Source organism: Xyrauchen texanus, chromosome 12 (assembly GCF_025860055.1).
Source record: "Xyrauchen texanus isolate HMW12.3.18 chromosome 12, RBS_HiC_50CHRs, whole genome shotgun sequence".
NCBI lineage: Eukaryota > Metazoa > Chordata > Actinopteri > Cypriniformes > Catostomidae > Xyrauchen > Xyrauchen texanus.
Genome location: NC_068287.1, coordinates 26,441,122 through 26,460,219, shown reverse-complemented (window position 1 = coordinate 26,460,219; position 19,098 = coordinate 26,441,122). Strand labels below are relative to the sequence as shown.

The 19,098-nt window shown below is 35.8% G+C and overlaps 1 protein-coding gene across 1 annotated transcript; it reads right to left on the bottom strand.

Moving 5' to 3' along the window:
- Positions 1-2,971: 2,971 nt before the first annotated feature.
- Positions 2,972-8,943, bottom strand: LOC127652881 (primary amine oxidase, liver isozyme-like). The gene is made up of 4 exons (XM_052139306.1): positions 7,320-8,943; positions 6,094-6,379; positions 5,823-5,955; positions 2,972-5,037 (listed from the first exon to the last, which is right to left on the bottom strand). Exons 1-4 carry the CDS (start codon positions 8,881-8,883, stop codon positions 4,756-4,758), a joined length of 2,265 nt encoding a protein of 754 aa, XP_051995266.1. The 5' UTR covers positions 8,884-8,943; the 3' UTR covers positions 2,972-4,755.
- Positions 8,944-19,098: the final 10,155 nt, after the last annotated feature.

The following is a 19,098-nucleotide window of genomic DNA, read 5'->3' as shown; positions in this document are numbered from 1 at the left end:
GTGCTAAAATGTGCTAACACTGTGAAGGGTGTGATAAGGGACCATCCAAAAAGTCCACAAGTGGTGGTAAAACTGGAGATTTTTCTATATAAATGTTCAATAAGATCAAACAATGTATGAATACAACCATAAAGACAAGTACAGGTGAAGGGAAAAAATAAACATACTATATAAAATGTATTGAAAATAAATAAAAAATATATAAATATGTATAATCTATCCGAAATGTATACATAAATAAGATAAAGAAAATGTTTAAATAAAGGAAAGATTAAGATATAAATGATTAATGTTTTTTTATATAAGTCATGGGTCAGGATATACAATTTTTATTAATAACGCATATTAACTCAATGCATTTATTGCTAAAACTGTGGAGGATATGGTTAGGCCCTCCCCACACCCCATTTAAGTGTCCCTTATTTTAAAACTTCAAAAGTGGTAACCCTACTAGTAATGCAAACATGCTTAGTGCTGACACTGTTTCTGAAAATTATTCAGTGATCTTGCACTGTTTTAAAGTTTACTGATATACTGAATTCTTTGTAAATGTAAAAGCTTACAATTCTGTTCTCATGAGCCAAATGTAGCTCACATACACAGGAAGTGCTTAGTGCTTTAAAGGGCAACACAATCTCACGCTATCAGGTCATATCCAAGCATACATTTCCTATTAGCAGCGGGTAATCATGAAAACAATGCTAATTCCTGTGAGGATAGATATATTTAGCCTTTTTTTTTAAAAATTTTTATTTCTTGGCAAAAATAAACATTGCATGCCATTTTATACTAACATCACCACCACGAAATGTTCTACTTATTCATGCACATTTCTATTTCACTAGGTACAGGGTAGTAGTTTAAGAAAGAAATGTAAAACAACTTTTTAGACTTTGTATTTTAATATTTTAAAATGTTATGTTTACTGATTCATTTTACACTATTACAACAATTTGTTTATTTGCACATAATGCATGATCATGAACCGTACCAATTCCAAATAGTTCTTATGCTTTTAGAACTAAATGTTTCTGATCTGGGTTGTATGGATAATTCAAGCTATCTTGAGTCACTTAAGTTACAGTATTTATTTAGGCTAATGTATGAAATATTTGGAGGCTTCCACACACAAAGAGAAGTCTGCAGAGTCCTTGAAAAACACTGATTTTCCCTTTATTTTGCTGCTCAATTTATATGTCTAATTGTGAGGCCCACATATGTGGAAATCTTGATCTGTATTCCCAGAGGCAGTTCTGAGAAAGTTGAGGGAACAGCTGGATCTAGAACTTGTGCAACCCTTTATCCTATGGAATTTTAAGAGCACTCTCTCTGACATTTCTAGGAATTTCCGCAGTACATGATACACAGCCCCTTGTCACTCCCCTCTGTGGATCTGGAGCTGCAGCCTGGGAAATTACAAATCCTACTTAGGTTTTCCCCCTTAACCACTGAAATGTTTTTCTTTGACATTGTTTGAAGTTTGAAAATACATTGATGGAGCTACAGAGTTACTTAGAATGGTGTGAAGTTGTACCAGTCAACCAAGTCTAGAGCTTTCTGTATAAGTGAGGGAAGTACAAAAGAAGTAAAAACACATCTGAAGTTAGAAGAACACATCTGAAAAAGATTTTATGGTGCAATGTGGGGGGAAATATTGTAATCCGAGAACAATAATAATAATATTTTTTTAAGTCAAAAACTACCCATGTCTAAACAAACACCACACCTCTGGTGAAGTATTGTGTAGGTAGTATCATGTTGGGATTGGTTTTCATCAACAGAGACTGGCCATCTTGTTAAAAGGAAATGGAGAATGGATGGTACAAAAGAACAAGGACACACTGCAAGAGAACATCTAACACTTGGTGTACTACATTTCCATCTGAGTATGCAAAGTAGTACAAAACTAAATGCGCCCAAAACTAAACTACAAAAACTAGTGGGACAAAAAAGAACCCTTTGAGGGTATCATCCCAAAGACAGTTATTACACCTTAAACAGTATAGTTTAATAAAAAAAATTCCTCAACAGTATAAGCTGTTGCTTTATTGTTTGTAACTGTTTTTGTGATCTCTCAAGATTTTAATTTCTAATAATTTGCAGTGTGGTAATATACAGTAGAGCAACAGACAGAGCCTTTCATATGTCATGTTTGTGGAATGGCTGCATTTATAGTAGCATTATAGTATAGTCACCATCCTCTATTATTTGTAAGACATTACCACGCTCTGAGTCCAGATATCCCAAAGTAAGTCTTCTGGGCGTAACCTGTTGTGTAATTTTTAATGCAGGAGTTTGAGAGTAAATTACACATCAACATGGTCATTACTGATGTGGTTGCTGCTCTGCAAATGTAGCATCTGGAATTCTTTAACTGTACAGATTTTGACAGATTAGCTATACAGTATGTGTGTGTGTGTGTATGAGTGGGAGGTGGGTGTCTCTTTGAGTCATGGAAAGAGAGAGAGAGTGTGGAATGTGTTTAATATATCTACATCAGTCTTTCATTGCATGTATATACTTTGAAATAGGAGGCAGCAGAGAGCAAAACAACCATCATTAATCCTGGCAGAAGTTTAGCATGCAACACCAGTTTACATAATTTACAGGTCTCTGAGAGGTCATGCTCTTAATAGGTCTGGATCCATATCTGTTGAAATTGGGCCTATCATTTGCATGTCTCTGCTGTTTACTTATAAGGAATCTGATTCAATAGAGCTGAACAGTCTCCATACAACAGAGGGAATGTGGAAAAGGGCCAAACAAGGCTGTTCTCCAAGGAGAGACTGAATGCCCTGATAAATGTTTTTGTTCAAAAATCAAAACAACAATCATAATAACTAGTATTGGTCTGGATAAACACGACATTTTTACACATTGTGCTTTCAATTTCAGACAATGAAATCTGAAATCTTAAGTATATGTAATTTTTATTATAGCATTTTGCTTATGTAACAGTGAGGATTGGAGTGGTTGGATAGTGAATATGCTGTTCACCCAAATATGATAATTATCTCATAGTATACTCATCCTTGTGCCGTCTCAAATTCATATTACTTACTTTCTTCTACAGAACACAAACCAAAATATTTTGAAGGTGTTTTTGTCCATACAATGTAAGTCAGTGGGGTCCAAAATGTTCAAACTCCAAAAAAGGACATAAAGGCAGCATAAAAGAAATCCATTGAGTTATTTAATCCACTATATAATTTGGGGGGCAAAGCCCACCCCATCATCCAGCCCTGCATTGTTTAATGGCTCTGCAATATAAACATAAAAAAGTATGTACACACATTCCTATGGTAAAACACATGTTATTATAGGCATAAATCACAATGCTCAATTTTATTAAATATGTAAAAGGGGGTCCCTGCTTTGACTCTCTACCAAGCAAGGGGTCCTTGGACTGAAAAAGGTTGAAGACCTCTGTGGTAGAGCATGGCACTAGCAATACTTATTGGTTAATTTCCCAGGGAACACAGATACTAAAAAAGTATACCTTGAATACAAAGTAAGATACTTTGGATAAAAGCGTCTACCAAATACATACATATAAATGTATTCAATGATCTAAGCAACAATCACAGCAACAAGGTAGTTTCTGAGCATATGGGGGCCTCAACCAAACTAGGGGCTCTAAGCACATGGGCTTTTAGTATATATAAAAAAGAGCTTGAAATTGCCCTGCATGGCGATGAGTGTAAGGTTGTATAAGCACTCAATTACTATATTTAAATGGTACTTTAAATATCAGATAATGAAATCTAAACTGTCGAGGGCATGACTATTTAATGCTTTAATAATGATAACAGTGAATCGTGTTTCAGGAGCTGTAAGCGTTTTAGCCGTTCTGGAACTTCCGCGAGACTAAGCCGTTGAATTGGACACAGCCCCTCTTTCCAAAACACCTCCCTCCAAAGACACCATTGAGACTGACACCGAATAGTAGAGCAGTGCTATCTATCTGTCTGTCTATTTATCTATCTACAGTATCTCTTGACTTACAACCGTTAAAATCTAGCATATCTGACTCAATGTCACAGACAGATAAGACTTAGGTAGAGAGGAAACTGTGCACAAACTTTAATGGTTCTTACATGAATAGTCAACATGCCAAGTTTGAACATGCAGAACCATAACTGACAGTATAAATGACCATTCACTTGTATTGCATGTAAAAGAGCAGCCTGGACAATCAAAATATCCACTTTTGAGTTCCAGAATTTTAATTTTTAGTAAACTATCACTTTAAGTTATAAACCATTTATAATCTTATGCCATCTGGAAATAAAAGTATGCAAGAAAATTATGACCAGAATAACCAACATGTAGGCACCCTTTACATTTTATTGCATAAATTACATTTTTTATAAAAAAAGAGAGAATTGATTGTGGTGTTGTATCAGTCTCTATTCTAATCTGAAGTATCTCAGTAAAAAAGAGACATGTTTGTACTTCTTTAGGCTTTATTTTTTTAAATATCCTACCAAAGGAAGTATATACCCTTAAAATGTCTATGCATATATTGTCATAAAATTTTGATTCTTGATCACATCACACAATCAATTTGCAAAAGCAAAAGCAGAGAGAATATTCATAATATTTACATAAAAAGATACAAAAGCAGGAAAGCTTGTCTAACTAGTAACTAGCACAAAGTGATTGCTAATAAAGCTAATACTTTTGCATTATAAGACTTCAGCATTTGGCATAAGTGTAATAGCATTACATATATCACAGTCTGAACTAAGACCCTTACTCAAACTTCATAACCCCCTCGAAGCCGTGGTAAGTGAATGGCTCCAGTGTGGAACTGCACATATCCTTTTCCAGGCACGCCATTGTGTTGTACTCACAGTCACTCTCAGAGCCTGGAGAGAAATACACTCCATCAGGTGAGTGGATGGATGGATCTTCATCAAAGTAGTTATGCGGCCTAAGGATGACACCACCGCCATTGCCCACAGTAACAGTGTTGGGGATGTCTTCTGCATGTGGAATGTGTAGAAAGCCAGTTGTCACCCAGGCAACCAAGTCCTTAAGAAGATTGAATGAAGATAATACATTATTATTTACTATAAATTAAAGCATCTGCTAAATAAAAAATAACCTAAACAGAATGAATAAGAGGATAGTGGCTTAAAAAGTCTTTGACACTGAATCACACTTTAAAAGTTTTTATGAATTTTATTGCATAGAAAATATATCAAACAAATGATTTTAGGTCTTTCCTCTGAACTAACTTTTTCTGAGACATTTTTGCAATGACCTTAAACAAACTAGTGTCAATGTGATTGTTGTGATGTATGAACTCATTTACCCTCAAGTTCACGCAGGTAACAAAGGTGTTAACAAAGTAACACAGGTGTAACTATGGATATGTTCCACTATGTTTGATAACCATAAATGTTCACTTTCACTTTCAAAATGTGAAAGAATGTGAAAGTGGCGATTTATAGTAAAAAAATTACTTAAATATTGACCTGTTTCTCACCCACATCTATCATATCGGTTCTGAAGATATGTATTAAACCACTGGAGATGTATGGATTAATTTTATGCTGCCTTTATGTGATTTTAGCAGCTTCATTGGTCTGGTCACCATTCACTTGCAATGTATGGACCTACAGAGCGGAAATTTTCTTCTAAAAATCTTCGATTGTGTTCAGCTGAAAAAAGGAATCATTCACATCCAGGATGGCATGAGGGTGAGTAAATGATTAGAGAATTTTAATTACATTTTTGGGTGAACTATCACTTTAATAATGCCAATTCAGACTGACTCTGATGAAGCTGTAAATTATGGAATGATTTATGAATACCTCATTGTCTATCTTCTCGTTGTCTTCAATATACTTGCTGAAGTCAACATATGGGGACCACATGTAATTCTGACTGTACAGGCTGCTGCTTGTCTGCTCTGTATCTTTATGCTTGGTTATAGCAACTTTATACCTACAAGAGAGAAATAGAATAAAAGAGACTCTTTACATAACTTTAACATAATATATATAGCAATACAACACACCTCTATAAAATTAATATATCTCAGTCAGCATATTGTGTGTATGACTGAAGAGATTAAGCCCTTACCGAGCCCAGGACATGGACTTCTCTTCAGGCTCACTTTCAGGGAGGTGATCCCCAGCAAAGCTCACCACCTGAAGCCTGTAAGAGCGCTGGTGGCCCCAGCGGTTGGTGTGGTTGCTGGCTATATGAAGGTAACGAGGTGTTTTGCTATTATGCAGCATTGCAGCCTCTTTCTCTGTCCTGATTTGCTGCTCCAACAGCTGTGGTATCTTTGCATTGTATGAGGGTGACCATGGTAATGGCACCTCCTTATACACCATGTCTTTAGTCTGAAACACATTCTTCACACCTGCAAAAAAAAAAAATAAAAAAATATTAACTGTTTTGCGAACTTCATCTGTTGAGGCTATTTACTGTGATAGTCTCTGCTATCTAATTGCCTTATTTTAACATAACATAATTACATAACATAAATACTGTATTTCTACAGTATATGTTGTCTCCCCTACGCTTAATCTACAACCAACAGGCCTGTGTCATATGTTTAAAAAACTAAAATATTACTTTATCACTTATGTAAATGTGATATTATGTCTTGGATTAGCAGATATTCTCTTTTAAAGCTGATGTAATTTTTTCTGTGTTATAATACTTTCTCCTAACCCAGCTTACAGTAATATGCATATCACAGACAGCACACGTACATCTGATTGTACATACGTACATCATAAATGTCTGTTTTAGATCTTTTCATCTGGATAGCATCACAAACTGCTAAACATCTTTAAAAGATCAGATTTACAATCAATCAAATTGATAAACATCTCATAGACATCAACTGAATGTCTTATTGACAGCTGAGATGTAATTTACATACTGTATGTCTTATAGACATATTGCAGATGAGCAACCAATGTAAAAAAATACATCTTACAGACATATTAAATAAATGCCTGGGTGATGTACCTGTGCTATCAGGGATACAACTATAAGTAAGCCATTCATCTGTTAATTTTCTTGAAAACAGTAAACATTGTGTCTCTGTGTCTATATAAAAATTACTCAGTTTGTTTTGAGAGACCAATGGCGTGAGTTGGAAGTGGGACAATCTCTTTGTTTGACCAATGGCAGGCGGGGCATTTTCAGAAATCTGTTTTGAAAATAATGTTTATTTTTGCAATTCCATTTGGTGACCCTGGAATCGCAGAAATTGCATACTTCCGTTTTAACTATCGCAACAACAACAAATGTGCATACTTTAAGCTAATTCATTATTTTATGGCACCTACCTAAGATATCCAAATCGACTTTGAAGTTGATAAAATGTGTATGGATATTCCCAATGACATTTTCTGCAACCTGGTGACCATACTCCAGACTTCCATTCATCTTAAAGGAGGATGATATATAGCCAGTGGCGTGAACCTTTGCCTCCACGGAGCCGCTTTGATAGAAGATGAAGTCCCATATGTAATCATAGTTCCCTATAGCAGTGATAGTGCGAAACACCAGAGCGCTGTTTGCCATACCACCATAACCATTATGGAAAAAATCTGAAAAGTGTCGTCGCAGAGGTCGGCCAGCGTCGTGCTCAAACACGCAGATGGAGTTTCTGGAACGCAGCGTGACATTTGTGTCAATATAACGGTACGTGTCGACATATGTGGCAGCGTACGGACAGTCGATTCCGCGCACCAGCTCGTGCGCAAAGCGACCGATTCCGATGCTTGAGTCGAGGAACTTCGTGAGCATCATCCCAGGTGTGATAGAGCCATAGACAGACATCGCCTCCTGCACGCTGAGCTCGTACACTATCCTCTCCCCTTTAAAGCGAATATCAAAAACCCTCATACCAGTCAGAGAACTCAAGCCAAATGCAAAACTCCAGTCTAAATAAATCACCTGGTTGTTTTTAACGCTGAAACGTTTGCCTCTAAGATAATACTGGTGTGGTCCTAAACCCGAGGGTTTACTCTTCGGCTTCAGTGACGCGTAATTTGGGATTTCTTTGTAGACTATCTTTTTTACAGCACCTGCTTCATATTTATTTTTAAATGCGTCAATGCTGTCGAAATATTCGCCATTGTACAGTAGCTTCTCAACTGTCCAGTCTGACGAGAAGATGCTCTTGTGGTCAATCAAGATTTCGAAGCCTACGGGATGAATGTACATGCCACTGTAATCGCGAAAAAAAGATATCCATGTTTTGCGCTCACCAGCCTTTACGCCTCTAGGCATACCCTCAAACGGCAGCAATTCCCGCTCTTTTGGTATGTAACCAAAACTTTCCTTCAGTGGCTTTTCAAGTTGTTTGAAAACTTGATCAAGGAGTTGGAAGAGTTGAACATACTCTCCAATTGTTACCGGACGGGCTGTGAAGGGTAAGGTTGTAGTACCATACTTCTCCCGAGTAACATCCCTATGCTGCCGTGGACCAGGCAAAGGTCCCACTATGTACTCCTTCAGGTAACCACCGTGAACGCCGTGGAACACAACAACAGTAGCTTCACGCGGCGGCTTCTGTCCGTTGGCGTCTAAGTAGCGCAGTGCGTCAGCCTTTTTCGGGAGCAAGAGGTCGATTAAAAAGATGAAATTCTCTGAGGGTCTCGCAGTGGCTGAATGGGAGATCTTGAGGTCATTTTGAGCCCACATGTAATCGCGAACTAACTTGTACTCCTCTGCAGTGAGGTCCGCGAAAATTAGACTTTTATCCGAGTGTCTGACTTGTAAGGATTCTTGCGGCTGGGACAGGCATTTTGGACGCCTATTTGAATTCAGGCAAACCAACACGATGTTAATGATCACCGAGATAAGTCCCAGAAGTATCAGTAAGTATTTTAATAGAGAATTCATTATTTTAGCGACCTCGCCTTTGATCTCGAGGGTAACGCGGTCGCGTCTGAGTGAGGAATGGATGGATGAAGAACGCGTAGTAAGTACACTGGTGGTGGTAGCATATTTATAGCCACACCCACCTGGGCTGCTCGCCCTAAAATCCACACACGACCCCAAATCGTATAGCCTTTTTTGTTCATTAATTGTATCGTTGTACTTGTTCCGTGCATGGCACTTGCCATCAGTACTGTATGTGGAAGGCACCCTGTGCGTAATTTCTGGTAATTCATGAAGTAGCTTGTTTCAGCAACACTATATATTTTGTATGGAATTTGGAAGTGAAACAACTTGAACTTGCTGCCGATCATATAGGCCTACCTACACAGTAGACCTAGGAAACACCCTTTTAGATCATGTCAGATATTTCCAGCATATATCCACTGAGGGAAAAATAGTTTGCTTTTTAGTTATCATAACTTAAAATGTAGAGTTAAAGTTTTTGTTGGGTGAAGTTAAGATAAGTCATTCAACTTGTAAAAACTATTCAGCTGAAAGGGTGTTTCTCAATGCTATGAACACATTCTCGTCCTTGCGTTATTGTGAAATCAGTTTTGCCTAACTTCCAAGAGCAAACTTGAGCGAACTTGGAAGACATGAGGATTTTGAGATGTGCTAACAACCTCTTAACCTCTTAACCCCCTCAACTATTTTCTTTTTTTTTTGAAGGTGGGTGATGATGTCAAACAAGTTCACAAGAATGTAAGAAAGCAAAAACATTGAGAAACAGCCAAGCCAAGAAAACTACATTAGGGCAGTGGTGGCTCAGCGGTTAAGGCTCTGGGTTACTGACCCAACACCACCAAGACACCACTGTTGGGCCCTTGAGCAAGGCCCTTGAACCTATCTGCTCCAGGGGTGCTGTATCATGGCTTACCCTGCACTCTGACCCCAGCTTAGCTGGGATATGTAAATAATAAATAATTTTACCATGTACATGAAATGTATGTATAATGTGTGACAATTGATCAATTTATATTAATTTATATTTACATCACTCACATATTCAGATTATCAGCATGCAGTGTGGCATAAATACATTATTTTATTTTCATTTTTTTTTATTATTACTGTTTGCTCTTTTTATTTATGCTGTTGGTTGTGTTTGTTGTCACCTTTAGTTAATTGTCATGCAGCAATAGTTTAAAGTTCAACTTTTTATTCAATGATTTGTTTGATGATTGTTACCATCGTTGTGATTTGTGTGTAAAGTATTATCTATCTATCTATCTATCTATCTATCTATCTATCTATCTATCTATCTATCTATCTATCTATCTATCTATCTATCTATCCATCCATCCATCCATCCATCCATCCATCCATCCATCCATCCATCCATCCATCCATCCATCTATTACATCATGTCACATAGACAATATTATTTGCCAAACCAATGTCAGTTACAACCAAAAATCCAATAATATTTGTGTATTTTGGATTTATGATGATATTACATCTTGATATTCCACAAATTCCCATTTTTATTGGATATTCCAAAAACACCTAAGACTCCTGTTTTTCTTCATAGGCTCAAAGTGTATTGAAAGCCAGATCCTGAGACCATTTGGATCCCAAGAAATTAACTTTAATTATACTTTTGCAGTATGGTCACCATTCACATTTGGCTTTCTGAATGGAATTTGGATTGAACAAGATTTTCTCCTATGGTAATTTCATTGTAGGCTATTGTTTGCCCCTATTCTGTCCTTTGTAAGAAAGCTTTATAATACACATATCATATTATGCATCCTTTATAATGTTGCTGTTTAATAAAATGCCAAGAACACATTTTTGAGATGTTCTCCCCTTTTTTGGAATGCCCAATTCCCAATTCTAATCCTCGTGGTGGTGTAGTGACTCGCCTCAATCCGGGTGGTGGGGGACCATTCTCAGTTGCCTCCGCGTCTGAGATGTCAGTCCGCAGATCTTATCACATTTCTTGTTGAGCGCGTTACCGCAGAGACATACGCGGTGCGCAGACGCATTTTGGGGCCGATCAGGAGATCGAAGAACCGGGACTAAGGTGAAATGAGCCACCGCATTATGCAGATATGCCGAAGGGGCACGATATACTGCGGTCAAGTGGGCCGCGCGTTGAAAATACACGGTCAAGCTAGCCGCACATTTTTTTAGGATGCGCGTCTACTCGTGTACTTACGGTATGGGTGCTGGAAGCGGTCGACATTGTTTTTAAGACTCTATTTTCCGCTATTTTACATTTTATTAGGACACAAATAATACATTTTCATAATTTTTTTTTAAAAGCATGACTGTTTTATTATTATTTTAAAGTGTGTAGGCCTATGAGTTACATTAATTATTACATAATATATTCATGTTCATAGTAATGTCAATTAACATTAATAATTTTTACATTTTTATTGTTAATTTTAATGTTTTTTAGAAACTATTTTCTGCTATTTTCCATCTCATTAGGACACAAATAATACAGTTTTATGATTTTTTTTTAAAAAAAAAAAACATTACATTTTTTATTATTATTTTAATGTTTGTAGGCCTGTATGTGATTCATTAATTACACAATTTATTCATGTTCATATTAATGTTAATTATCATACATCATACATTTTTTTTTACGTCTTTATTGTTAATTTGAATGTTTATATATATATATATATATATATACAGTGGGTACGGAAAGTATTCAGACCCCCTTAAATTCTTCACTCTTTGTTATATTGCAGCCATTTGCTAAAATCATTTAAGTTCATTTTCTTTCCTCATTATTGTACACACAGCACCCCATATTGACAGAAAAACACAGAATTGTTGACATTTTTGCACATTTATTAAAAAAGAAAAACTGAAATATCACATGGTCCTAAGTATTCAGACCCTTTGTTCAGTATTTAGTAGAAGCACCCTTTTGATCTAATACAGCCATGAGTCTTTTTGGGAAAGATGCAACAAGTTTTTCACATCTGGATTTGGGTATCCTCTGCCATTCCTCTTTGCAGATCCTCTCCAGTTCTGTCAGGTTGGATGGTAAACGTTGGTGGACAGCCATTTTCAGGTCTCTCCAGAGATGCTCAATTGAGTTTAAGTCAGGGCTCTGGCTGGGCCATTCAAGAACAGTCACGGAGTTGTTGTGAAGCCACTCCTTCGTTATTTTAGTGGTGTGCTTAGGGTCATTGTCTTGTTGGAAGGTGAACCTTCGGCCCAGTCTGAGGTCCAGAGCACTCTGGAGAAGGTTTTCGTCCAGGATATCCCTGTACTTGGCCGCATTCATCTTTCCCTCGATTGCAACCAGTCGTCCTGTCCCTGCAGCTGAAAAACACCCCCACAGCATGATGCTGCCACCACCATGCTTCACTGTTGAGACTGTTGGACAGGTGATGAGCAGTGCCTGGTTTTCTCCACACATACCGCGTAGAATTAAGGCCAAAAAGTTCTATCTTGGTCTCATCAGACCAGAGAATCTTATTTATCACCATCTTGGAGTCCTTCAGGTGTTTTTAAGCAAACTTGCGCAAGACACATGAAAGCCCATGCGGGCTTTCATGTGTCTTGCACTGAGGAGAGGCTTCCGTCGGGCCACTCTGCCATAAAGCCCCGGCTGGTGGATGGCTGCAGTGATGGTTGACTTACTACAACTTTCTCCCATCTCCCGACTGAATCTCTGGAGCTCAGCCACAGTGATCTTTGGGTTCTTCTTTACCTCTCTCACCAAGGCTCTTCTCCCCCGATAGCTCAGTTTGGCCGGACGGCCAGCTCTAGTAAGGGTTCTGGTCGTCCCAAACGTCTTCCATTTAAGGATTATGGAGGCCACTGTGCTCTTATGAATCTTAAGGGCAGCAGAAACTTTTTTGTAACCTTGGCCAGATCTGTGCCTTGCCACAATTCTGTCTCTGAGCTCTTCAGGCAGTTCCTTTGACCTCATGATTCTCATTTGCTCTGACATGCACTGTGAGCTGTAAGGTCTTATATAGACAGGTGTGTGGCTTTCCTAATCAAGTCCAATCAGTATAATCAAACACAGCTGGACTCAATTGAAGGTGTAGAACCATCTCAAGGATGATCAGAAGAAATGGACAGCACCTGAGTTAAATATATGAGTGTCACAGCAAAGGGTCTGAATACTTAGGACCGTGTGATATTTCAGTTTTTCTTTTTTAATAAATGTGCAAAAATGTCAACAATTCTGTGTTTTTCTGTCAATATGGGGTGCTGTGTGTACAATAATGAGGAAAAAAATGAACTTAAATGATTTTAGCAAATGGCTGCAATATAACAAAGAGTGAAAAATTTAAGGGGTCTGAATACTTTCCGTACCCACTGTGTATATATATATATATATATATATATATATATATATATATATATATATATATATTATACATTATTGTACTTTATTTATTAACTTTAATGAAATGTAATATTAATGTTAATTATCATACATTTATATTGCATTTTTATTGTTGATTTTAATGTTTTTATATATAAAGTATACATTAATTATTATACATAATGTATTAATGTTTATTTATTTATTTTCTTACATTTTTTATGTTAATGTAAATGGCAAATATTTGGCAAATAAATGGCAAATAAATACAACAGGCTTTTGGTGGCTTTTAATCTGCCAATTATAATTGAATTGCATATATATATAAGCTATAAACACCTTTATACAATCTATGAAATATACATTCATACCTGAAGTATGAAATATGATAGGCTACTCAAAACACGCACGCACACGCACACACAAACACACACATATACATTTTATATATAATGGGAGTTTTGCCATTTTACTTCAACTTCTAGCACTTACATCATGTCCTATATTCAAACATTCATAAAAAGTGTTCCTTCATAGGTTTGCCCATTCTTTCATTTGATTCCTGTTCAGAGTGACCCTGACTATTACTGTATTTATTTTCAAGTCATTTTACTGTATAGTTTTGGAGAAAAGTAAAGGCAAACTCACCCCAATCATCAAAGTGCATTATAGCACTTACACCATGTCCTATATTCCAATACTCATAAAAAGTGTTCCTTCATAGGTTTGCCCATTCTTTCATTTGATTCCTGTTCAGAGTGACTCTGACTATTACTGTAATTATTTTCAGGTAATTTTACTGTGTAGTTTTGGAGAAAAGTAAAGGCAAACTCACCCCAATCATCAAAGTGCATTCTATCACTTACACCATGTCCCATTTTCAAACACACATAAAAAGTGTTCCTTCATAGGTTTGCTCATTCGTTCAATTGATTACTGTTCACACTGACCCTGGCTATTACTGTAATTATTTTCAGGTAATTTGACTGTATAGTTTTGGAGAAAAGTAAAGGCAAACTCAACCCCAAACATCAAAGTGCTTTCTATCACTTAACACCATATCCCATTTTCAAACACTCTTAAAAAGTGTTCCTTCATAAGTTTGCCCATTCTTTCATTTGATTCCTGTTCAGAGTGACTCTGACTATTACTGTAATTATTTTCAGGTAATTTTACTGTGTAGTTTTGGAGAAAAGTAAAGGCAAACTCACCCCAATCATCAAAGTGCATTCTATCACTTACACCATGTCCCATTTTCAAACACTCATAAAAAGTGTTCCTTCATAGGTTTGCTCATTCGTTCAATTGATTACTGTTCAGACTGACCCTGGCTATTACTGTAATTATTTTCAGGTAATTTTACTGTGTAGTTTTGGAGAAAAGTAAAGGCAAACTCACCCCAATCATCAAAGTGCATTCTATCACTTACACCATGTCCCATTTTCAAACACTCATAAAAAGTGTTCCTTCATAGGTTTGCTCATTCTTTCAATATATTCCTGTTCAGAGTGACTCTTAATATTACTGTAATTATTTTCAAGTCATTTTACTGTATAGTTTTGGAGAAAAGAAAAGACCAATTCACCCCAATCATCTTTACTTTTCTCCAAAACTATACAGTAAAATGACTTTAAACTAATTACAGTAATAGTCAGAGTCAATATGAACAGTAATCAAATGAAAGAATGGGCACACCTATGAAGGAACACTTTTTATGAGTGTTGGAATATAGGACATGGTGTAAGTGCTATAATGCACTTTGATGGATGGGGTTGAGTTTGCCTTTACTTTTCTCCAAAACTATACAGTAAAATGACTTGAAAATAAACACAGTAATAGTCAGGGTCACTCTGAACAGGAATCAAATGAAAGAATGGGCAAACCTATGAAGGAACACTTTTTATGAATGTTTGAATATGGGACATGATGTAAGTGCTAGAAGTTGAAGTAAAATGGCAAAACTCCCATTATATATAAAATGTATGTGTTTGTGTGTGCGTGTGCATGCGTGTGTGTGTGTGTGTATGTGTGTGTGTGTTTTGAGTAGCCTATCATATTTCATACTTCAGGTATGAATGTATATTTCATAGATTGTATAAAGGTGTTTATAGCTTATATATATGCAATTCAATTATAATTGACAGATTAAAAGCCACCAAAAGCCTGTTGTATTTATTTGCCATTTATTTGCCAAATATTTGCCATTTACATTAACATAAAAAATGTAAGAAAATAAATAAATAGGGATAGGGATAGGCTCCAGCCCCCCGCAACCCTGTACACAGGATAAGCGGTTGACGATGGATGGATGGATTAAAGTTAATAAATAAAGTACAATAATGTATAATACATATATATATACTGCGATGGACTGGCGACCTGTCCAGGGTGTCCCCCGCCTTTCGCCCAGTGTTAGCTGGGATAGGCTCCAGCCCCCGCGACCCTGTACACAGGATAAGCGGTTGATGATGGATGGATGGATGGACATATATATATATATATATATATATATATATATATATATATATATATATATATATATATATATATATATATATATAAACATTCAAATTAACAATAAAAACGTAAAAGAATTTATGATGTATGATAATTAACATTAATATGAACATGAATAAATTGTGTAATTAATGAATCACATACAGGCCTACAAACATTAAAATAATAATAAAAAAAGTAATGTTATTTTTTTTTTTTTTTAAATCATAAAACTGTATTATTTGTGTCCTAATGAGATGGAAAATAGCAGAAAATAGTTTCTAAAAAACATTAAAATTAACAATAAAAATGTAAAAATTATTAATGTTAATTGACATTACTATGAACATGAATATATTATGTAATAATTAATGTAACTCATAGGCCTACACACTTTAAAATAATAATAAAACAGTCATACTTTTAAAAAAAAATTATGAAAATGTATTATTTGTGTCCTAATAAAATGTAAAATAGCGGAAAATGGAGTCTTAAAAACAATGTCGACCGCTTCCAGCACCCATACCGTAAGTACACGAGTAGACGCGCATCCTAAAAAAATGTGCGGCTGGCTTGACCGTGTATTTTCAACGCGCGGCCCACTTGACCGCAGTGATATACTGAAACGGACAGCGAACACACACACACACACACACACACACACACACACACACACACACACACACACACACACACACACACACACACACACACACACAGTTTTGAACTGCAGATGTTCTTTGTGCTAACTCAACAAGTGTCCTTGGAGACTCTGTTCTTGTCCTGAGAAGTTCAGTGAGTCTTGTCTGTCACATTGCATCACAACTGGTCAACGTCAGTGTCAACCTCAGTGTGAACTCTTTTGGCAATCTGCTTTGTTGTTTCCCCCAACAGGGAGCGAGGATAGACAGTAAAAACAATCCTTGGTTTATTCCTTGTCTCTTCTGATCTTGGATATTAAACACAGCTCAAATTTAATTGACACAACATTGACACAGTAAGATAAACAGTATAGAGAAATAACAGTTCAAATATAGCTACTAAGAGGATATTCACAGAATAGCAAATAGTCACGGTGCTCCCTGCAGACCAGATAATGAACTGTTATTTTACAGATTTTTTTTTGTCTTCAGGGAAATTTTACATTGACATTAATGGGAAATAAACGACACAGAGCCATTCTAAATTAAAAATTACGTAATAAAAAATGTATTCAACAGGTGTAGAATCACTCAAATTAATATTGAACAAAAAGGTGATAAAAATAAGAAATAAGAAATGTTTTAAGAAAACAGAAAAGGTAGAAAAATTGGATGGATCACATAGTTAACCGTTGCATAATCTTCTAGGAGACAAAGACAACACAAAGCATATGTAGGTGGCTGTGTGTTTTGTCTGATTGGGGAGTTACGCTGCAACAATTCATTTAGATTAGTAAAGAAAACTACCTTTTCAGATCAGATCAACATGTAATTTGCTTTCAAAAGTGAAGAGAAAGCTCTCAAATAAGAGAACATGGGAAAACATGGTTTAATGGGAATAATTATTAACTTTTTAATAATACTAATTCGAACATATGGGCATGTAGCGATAAGTGGGAAAACTAGTAGGACCTATTGGAAAATATTGTCCACTTAATATTACGTAAAAAATATTTATTATTACTATAATTATTCCATTAGTAATATTTATTTTTTATATTCTAAATATTGTATTACTTGCTGGCATCATTGTGGCAAAAAGATATTACTTTGGAGAGTGATAATGTATTTACAGGGGTATAAAGGGTATATTTTCACAGTATAAAGTATATTATAAACACATAAACATTTCATTAATTCTTTCATCAATATTGAGAGAATTTATACATTTTAAGGAATATTCTGGATTCAATACAATTTATGCTCAATCAACTGCATATGTGCTATAACACTGATTACAAACATTTTTTTTTAAATCTGTGTTACAAATAGGCACTTCGTAAACATTTAAATAGCCACAAGACGTAAAATATATGTGTGCTAACACAATTTTAGTGTGAGAAAATTGCTTAACAACCTTTTCTGTGTAAAGTTTAAGCCAATTTTACATCTGTGTTGCCATGACGATATAATGTCTTATAATGATATAATGTCCCTTAAACCCTAAAACGACTGTAAAAACTCAGATTGAACAACTTTACAGCGCAAATAAAACATAAGTTTTAACAGAATAATTAATATAAGTGCTTTTATAAATGTGTAAGCCTCACAATTCTGCCTTTAAACCCTCCAAATATTGACCCCTTTCACTTTCATTGTAAATCAACTGTAACTTAAATGTTTGCTTTTTTTTTTAAAGAAAAAGAGGGATGAGTCGAAATTAATATTTGTGGTATAACATTATGCAAGGAATGCTGTCAACTGAGCTTAAATTGTATTGAACCCGGGATATTCCTTTAAGGAACAGAAATATATAGGTTACAGTTTATGTGGTAGTTCATTTGATTGAATAGACAATAGGACCCCTTAACGACAGACTACACAATATATTTCTTTATTATTACTTATGGTTCAAATAAGTTTTCATATCTAGATGCTAAGGCAGTGTTGGGTTAACGTTCACCAACGCACTAAAGTAGAATATTTGGTCGTGTCTAGAAGGGATCCCTCTCTCGTCAATCTCGCGAGATTCTAACACCGCGTTAATTTGAAGTTGCACAGCAAACAGGAGCGCTTGTAAAATATTATTTTAAATTGTCTGTTTTGATGAACAGTAAGATTTGATGATAAGTTCAAGATCTAAAATAAATATTTCACAGAATAAATCTGATAACTTTAACTCTATGTCTGCTACTGTCGGTCATCATATATTATTGGTGAATGTGAAGTAAATCAATCAGGGCTGCGTTTCCCAAAAGCATCGTAAGCCTAAGAAGTTCGCAAAAACGATCGTACGACTGATCTTAATATTATGGTCTGTTTCCCAAAAGCATCGTAACTTAAGTAGCACTTGAAATTCTTCGTAGAACTACGAGTGCTCTGGAGTAATCGTTAATCCCCAAGTGCATCGTAAGAAGACAGATTTATGAGGTCTCCTGCAGGACAACCGGCAGATTACACTTTTTATCTAGATTTAACAGATTACACTGCAACGTGAGTATAATTTAAGGTTTTGATTGTACTTTATTGTAATCGTGTTTTGTTTAAATTAATTTATAAATGAAATAATTAAAAAGGGAAGAAAAAATAGAAATACACATCTAAATTAAATGAATGAACAAAAAAATTCATAAAATAAGTAATGTGGAAAATATGCTTCAAAGACTGGCCAAAATAGGGATGATTTCAAAAAAATCTGTCAAGACTTGCTGACGTGCATGAAAACCAGCC

What these genes read in the sequence shown, in the direction of transcription:
- LOC127652881 (XM_052139306.1), bottom strand. Translation starts at nt 8,883, where the DNA reads ATGAATTCTCTATTAAAATACTTACTGATACTTCTGGGACTTATCTCG. An exon ending in AGTCGATTTGGATATCTTAG is followed by an intron (nt 6,380 to 7,319) that starts GTAGGTGCCATA and finishes TTTTTTTTGCAG; the next exon opens with GTGTGAAGAATGTGTTTCAG. An exon ending in ACGAGAAGATAGACAATGAG is followed by an intron (nt 5,038 to 5,822) that starts GTATTCATAAAT and finishes AATCTTCTTAAG; the next exon opens with GACTTGGTTGCCTGGGTGAC.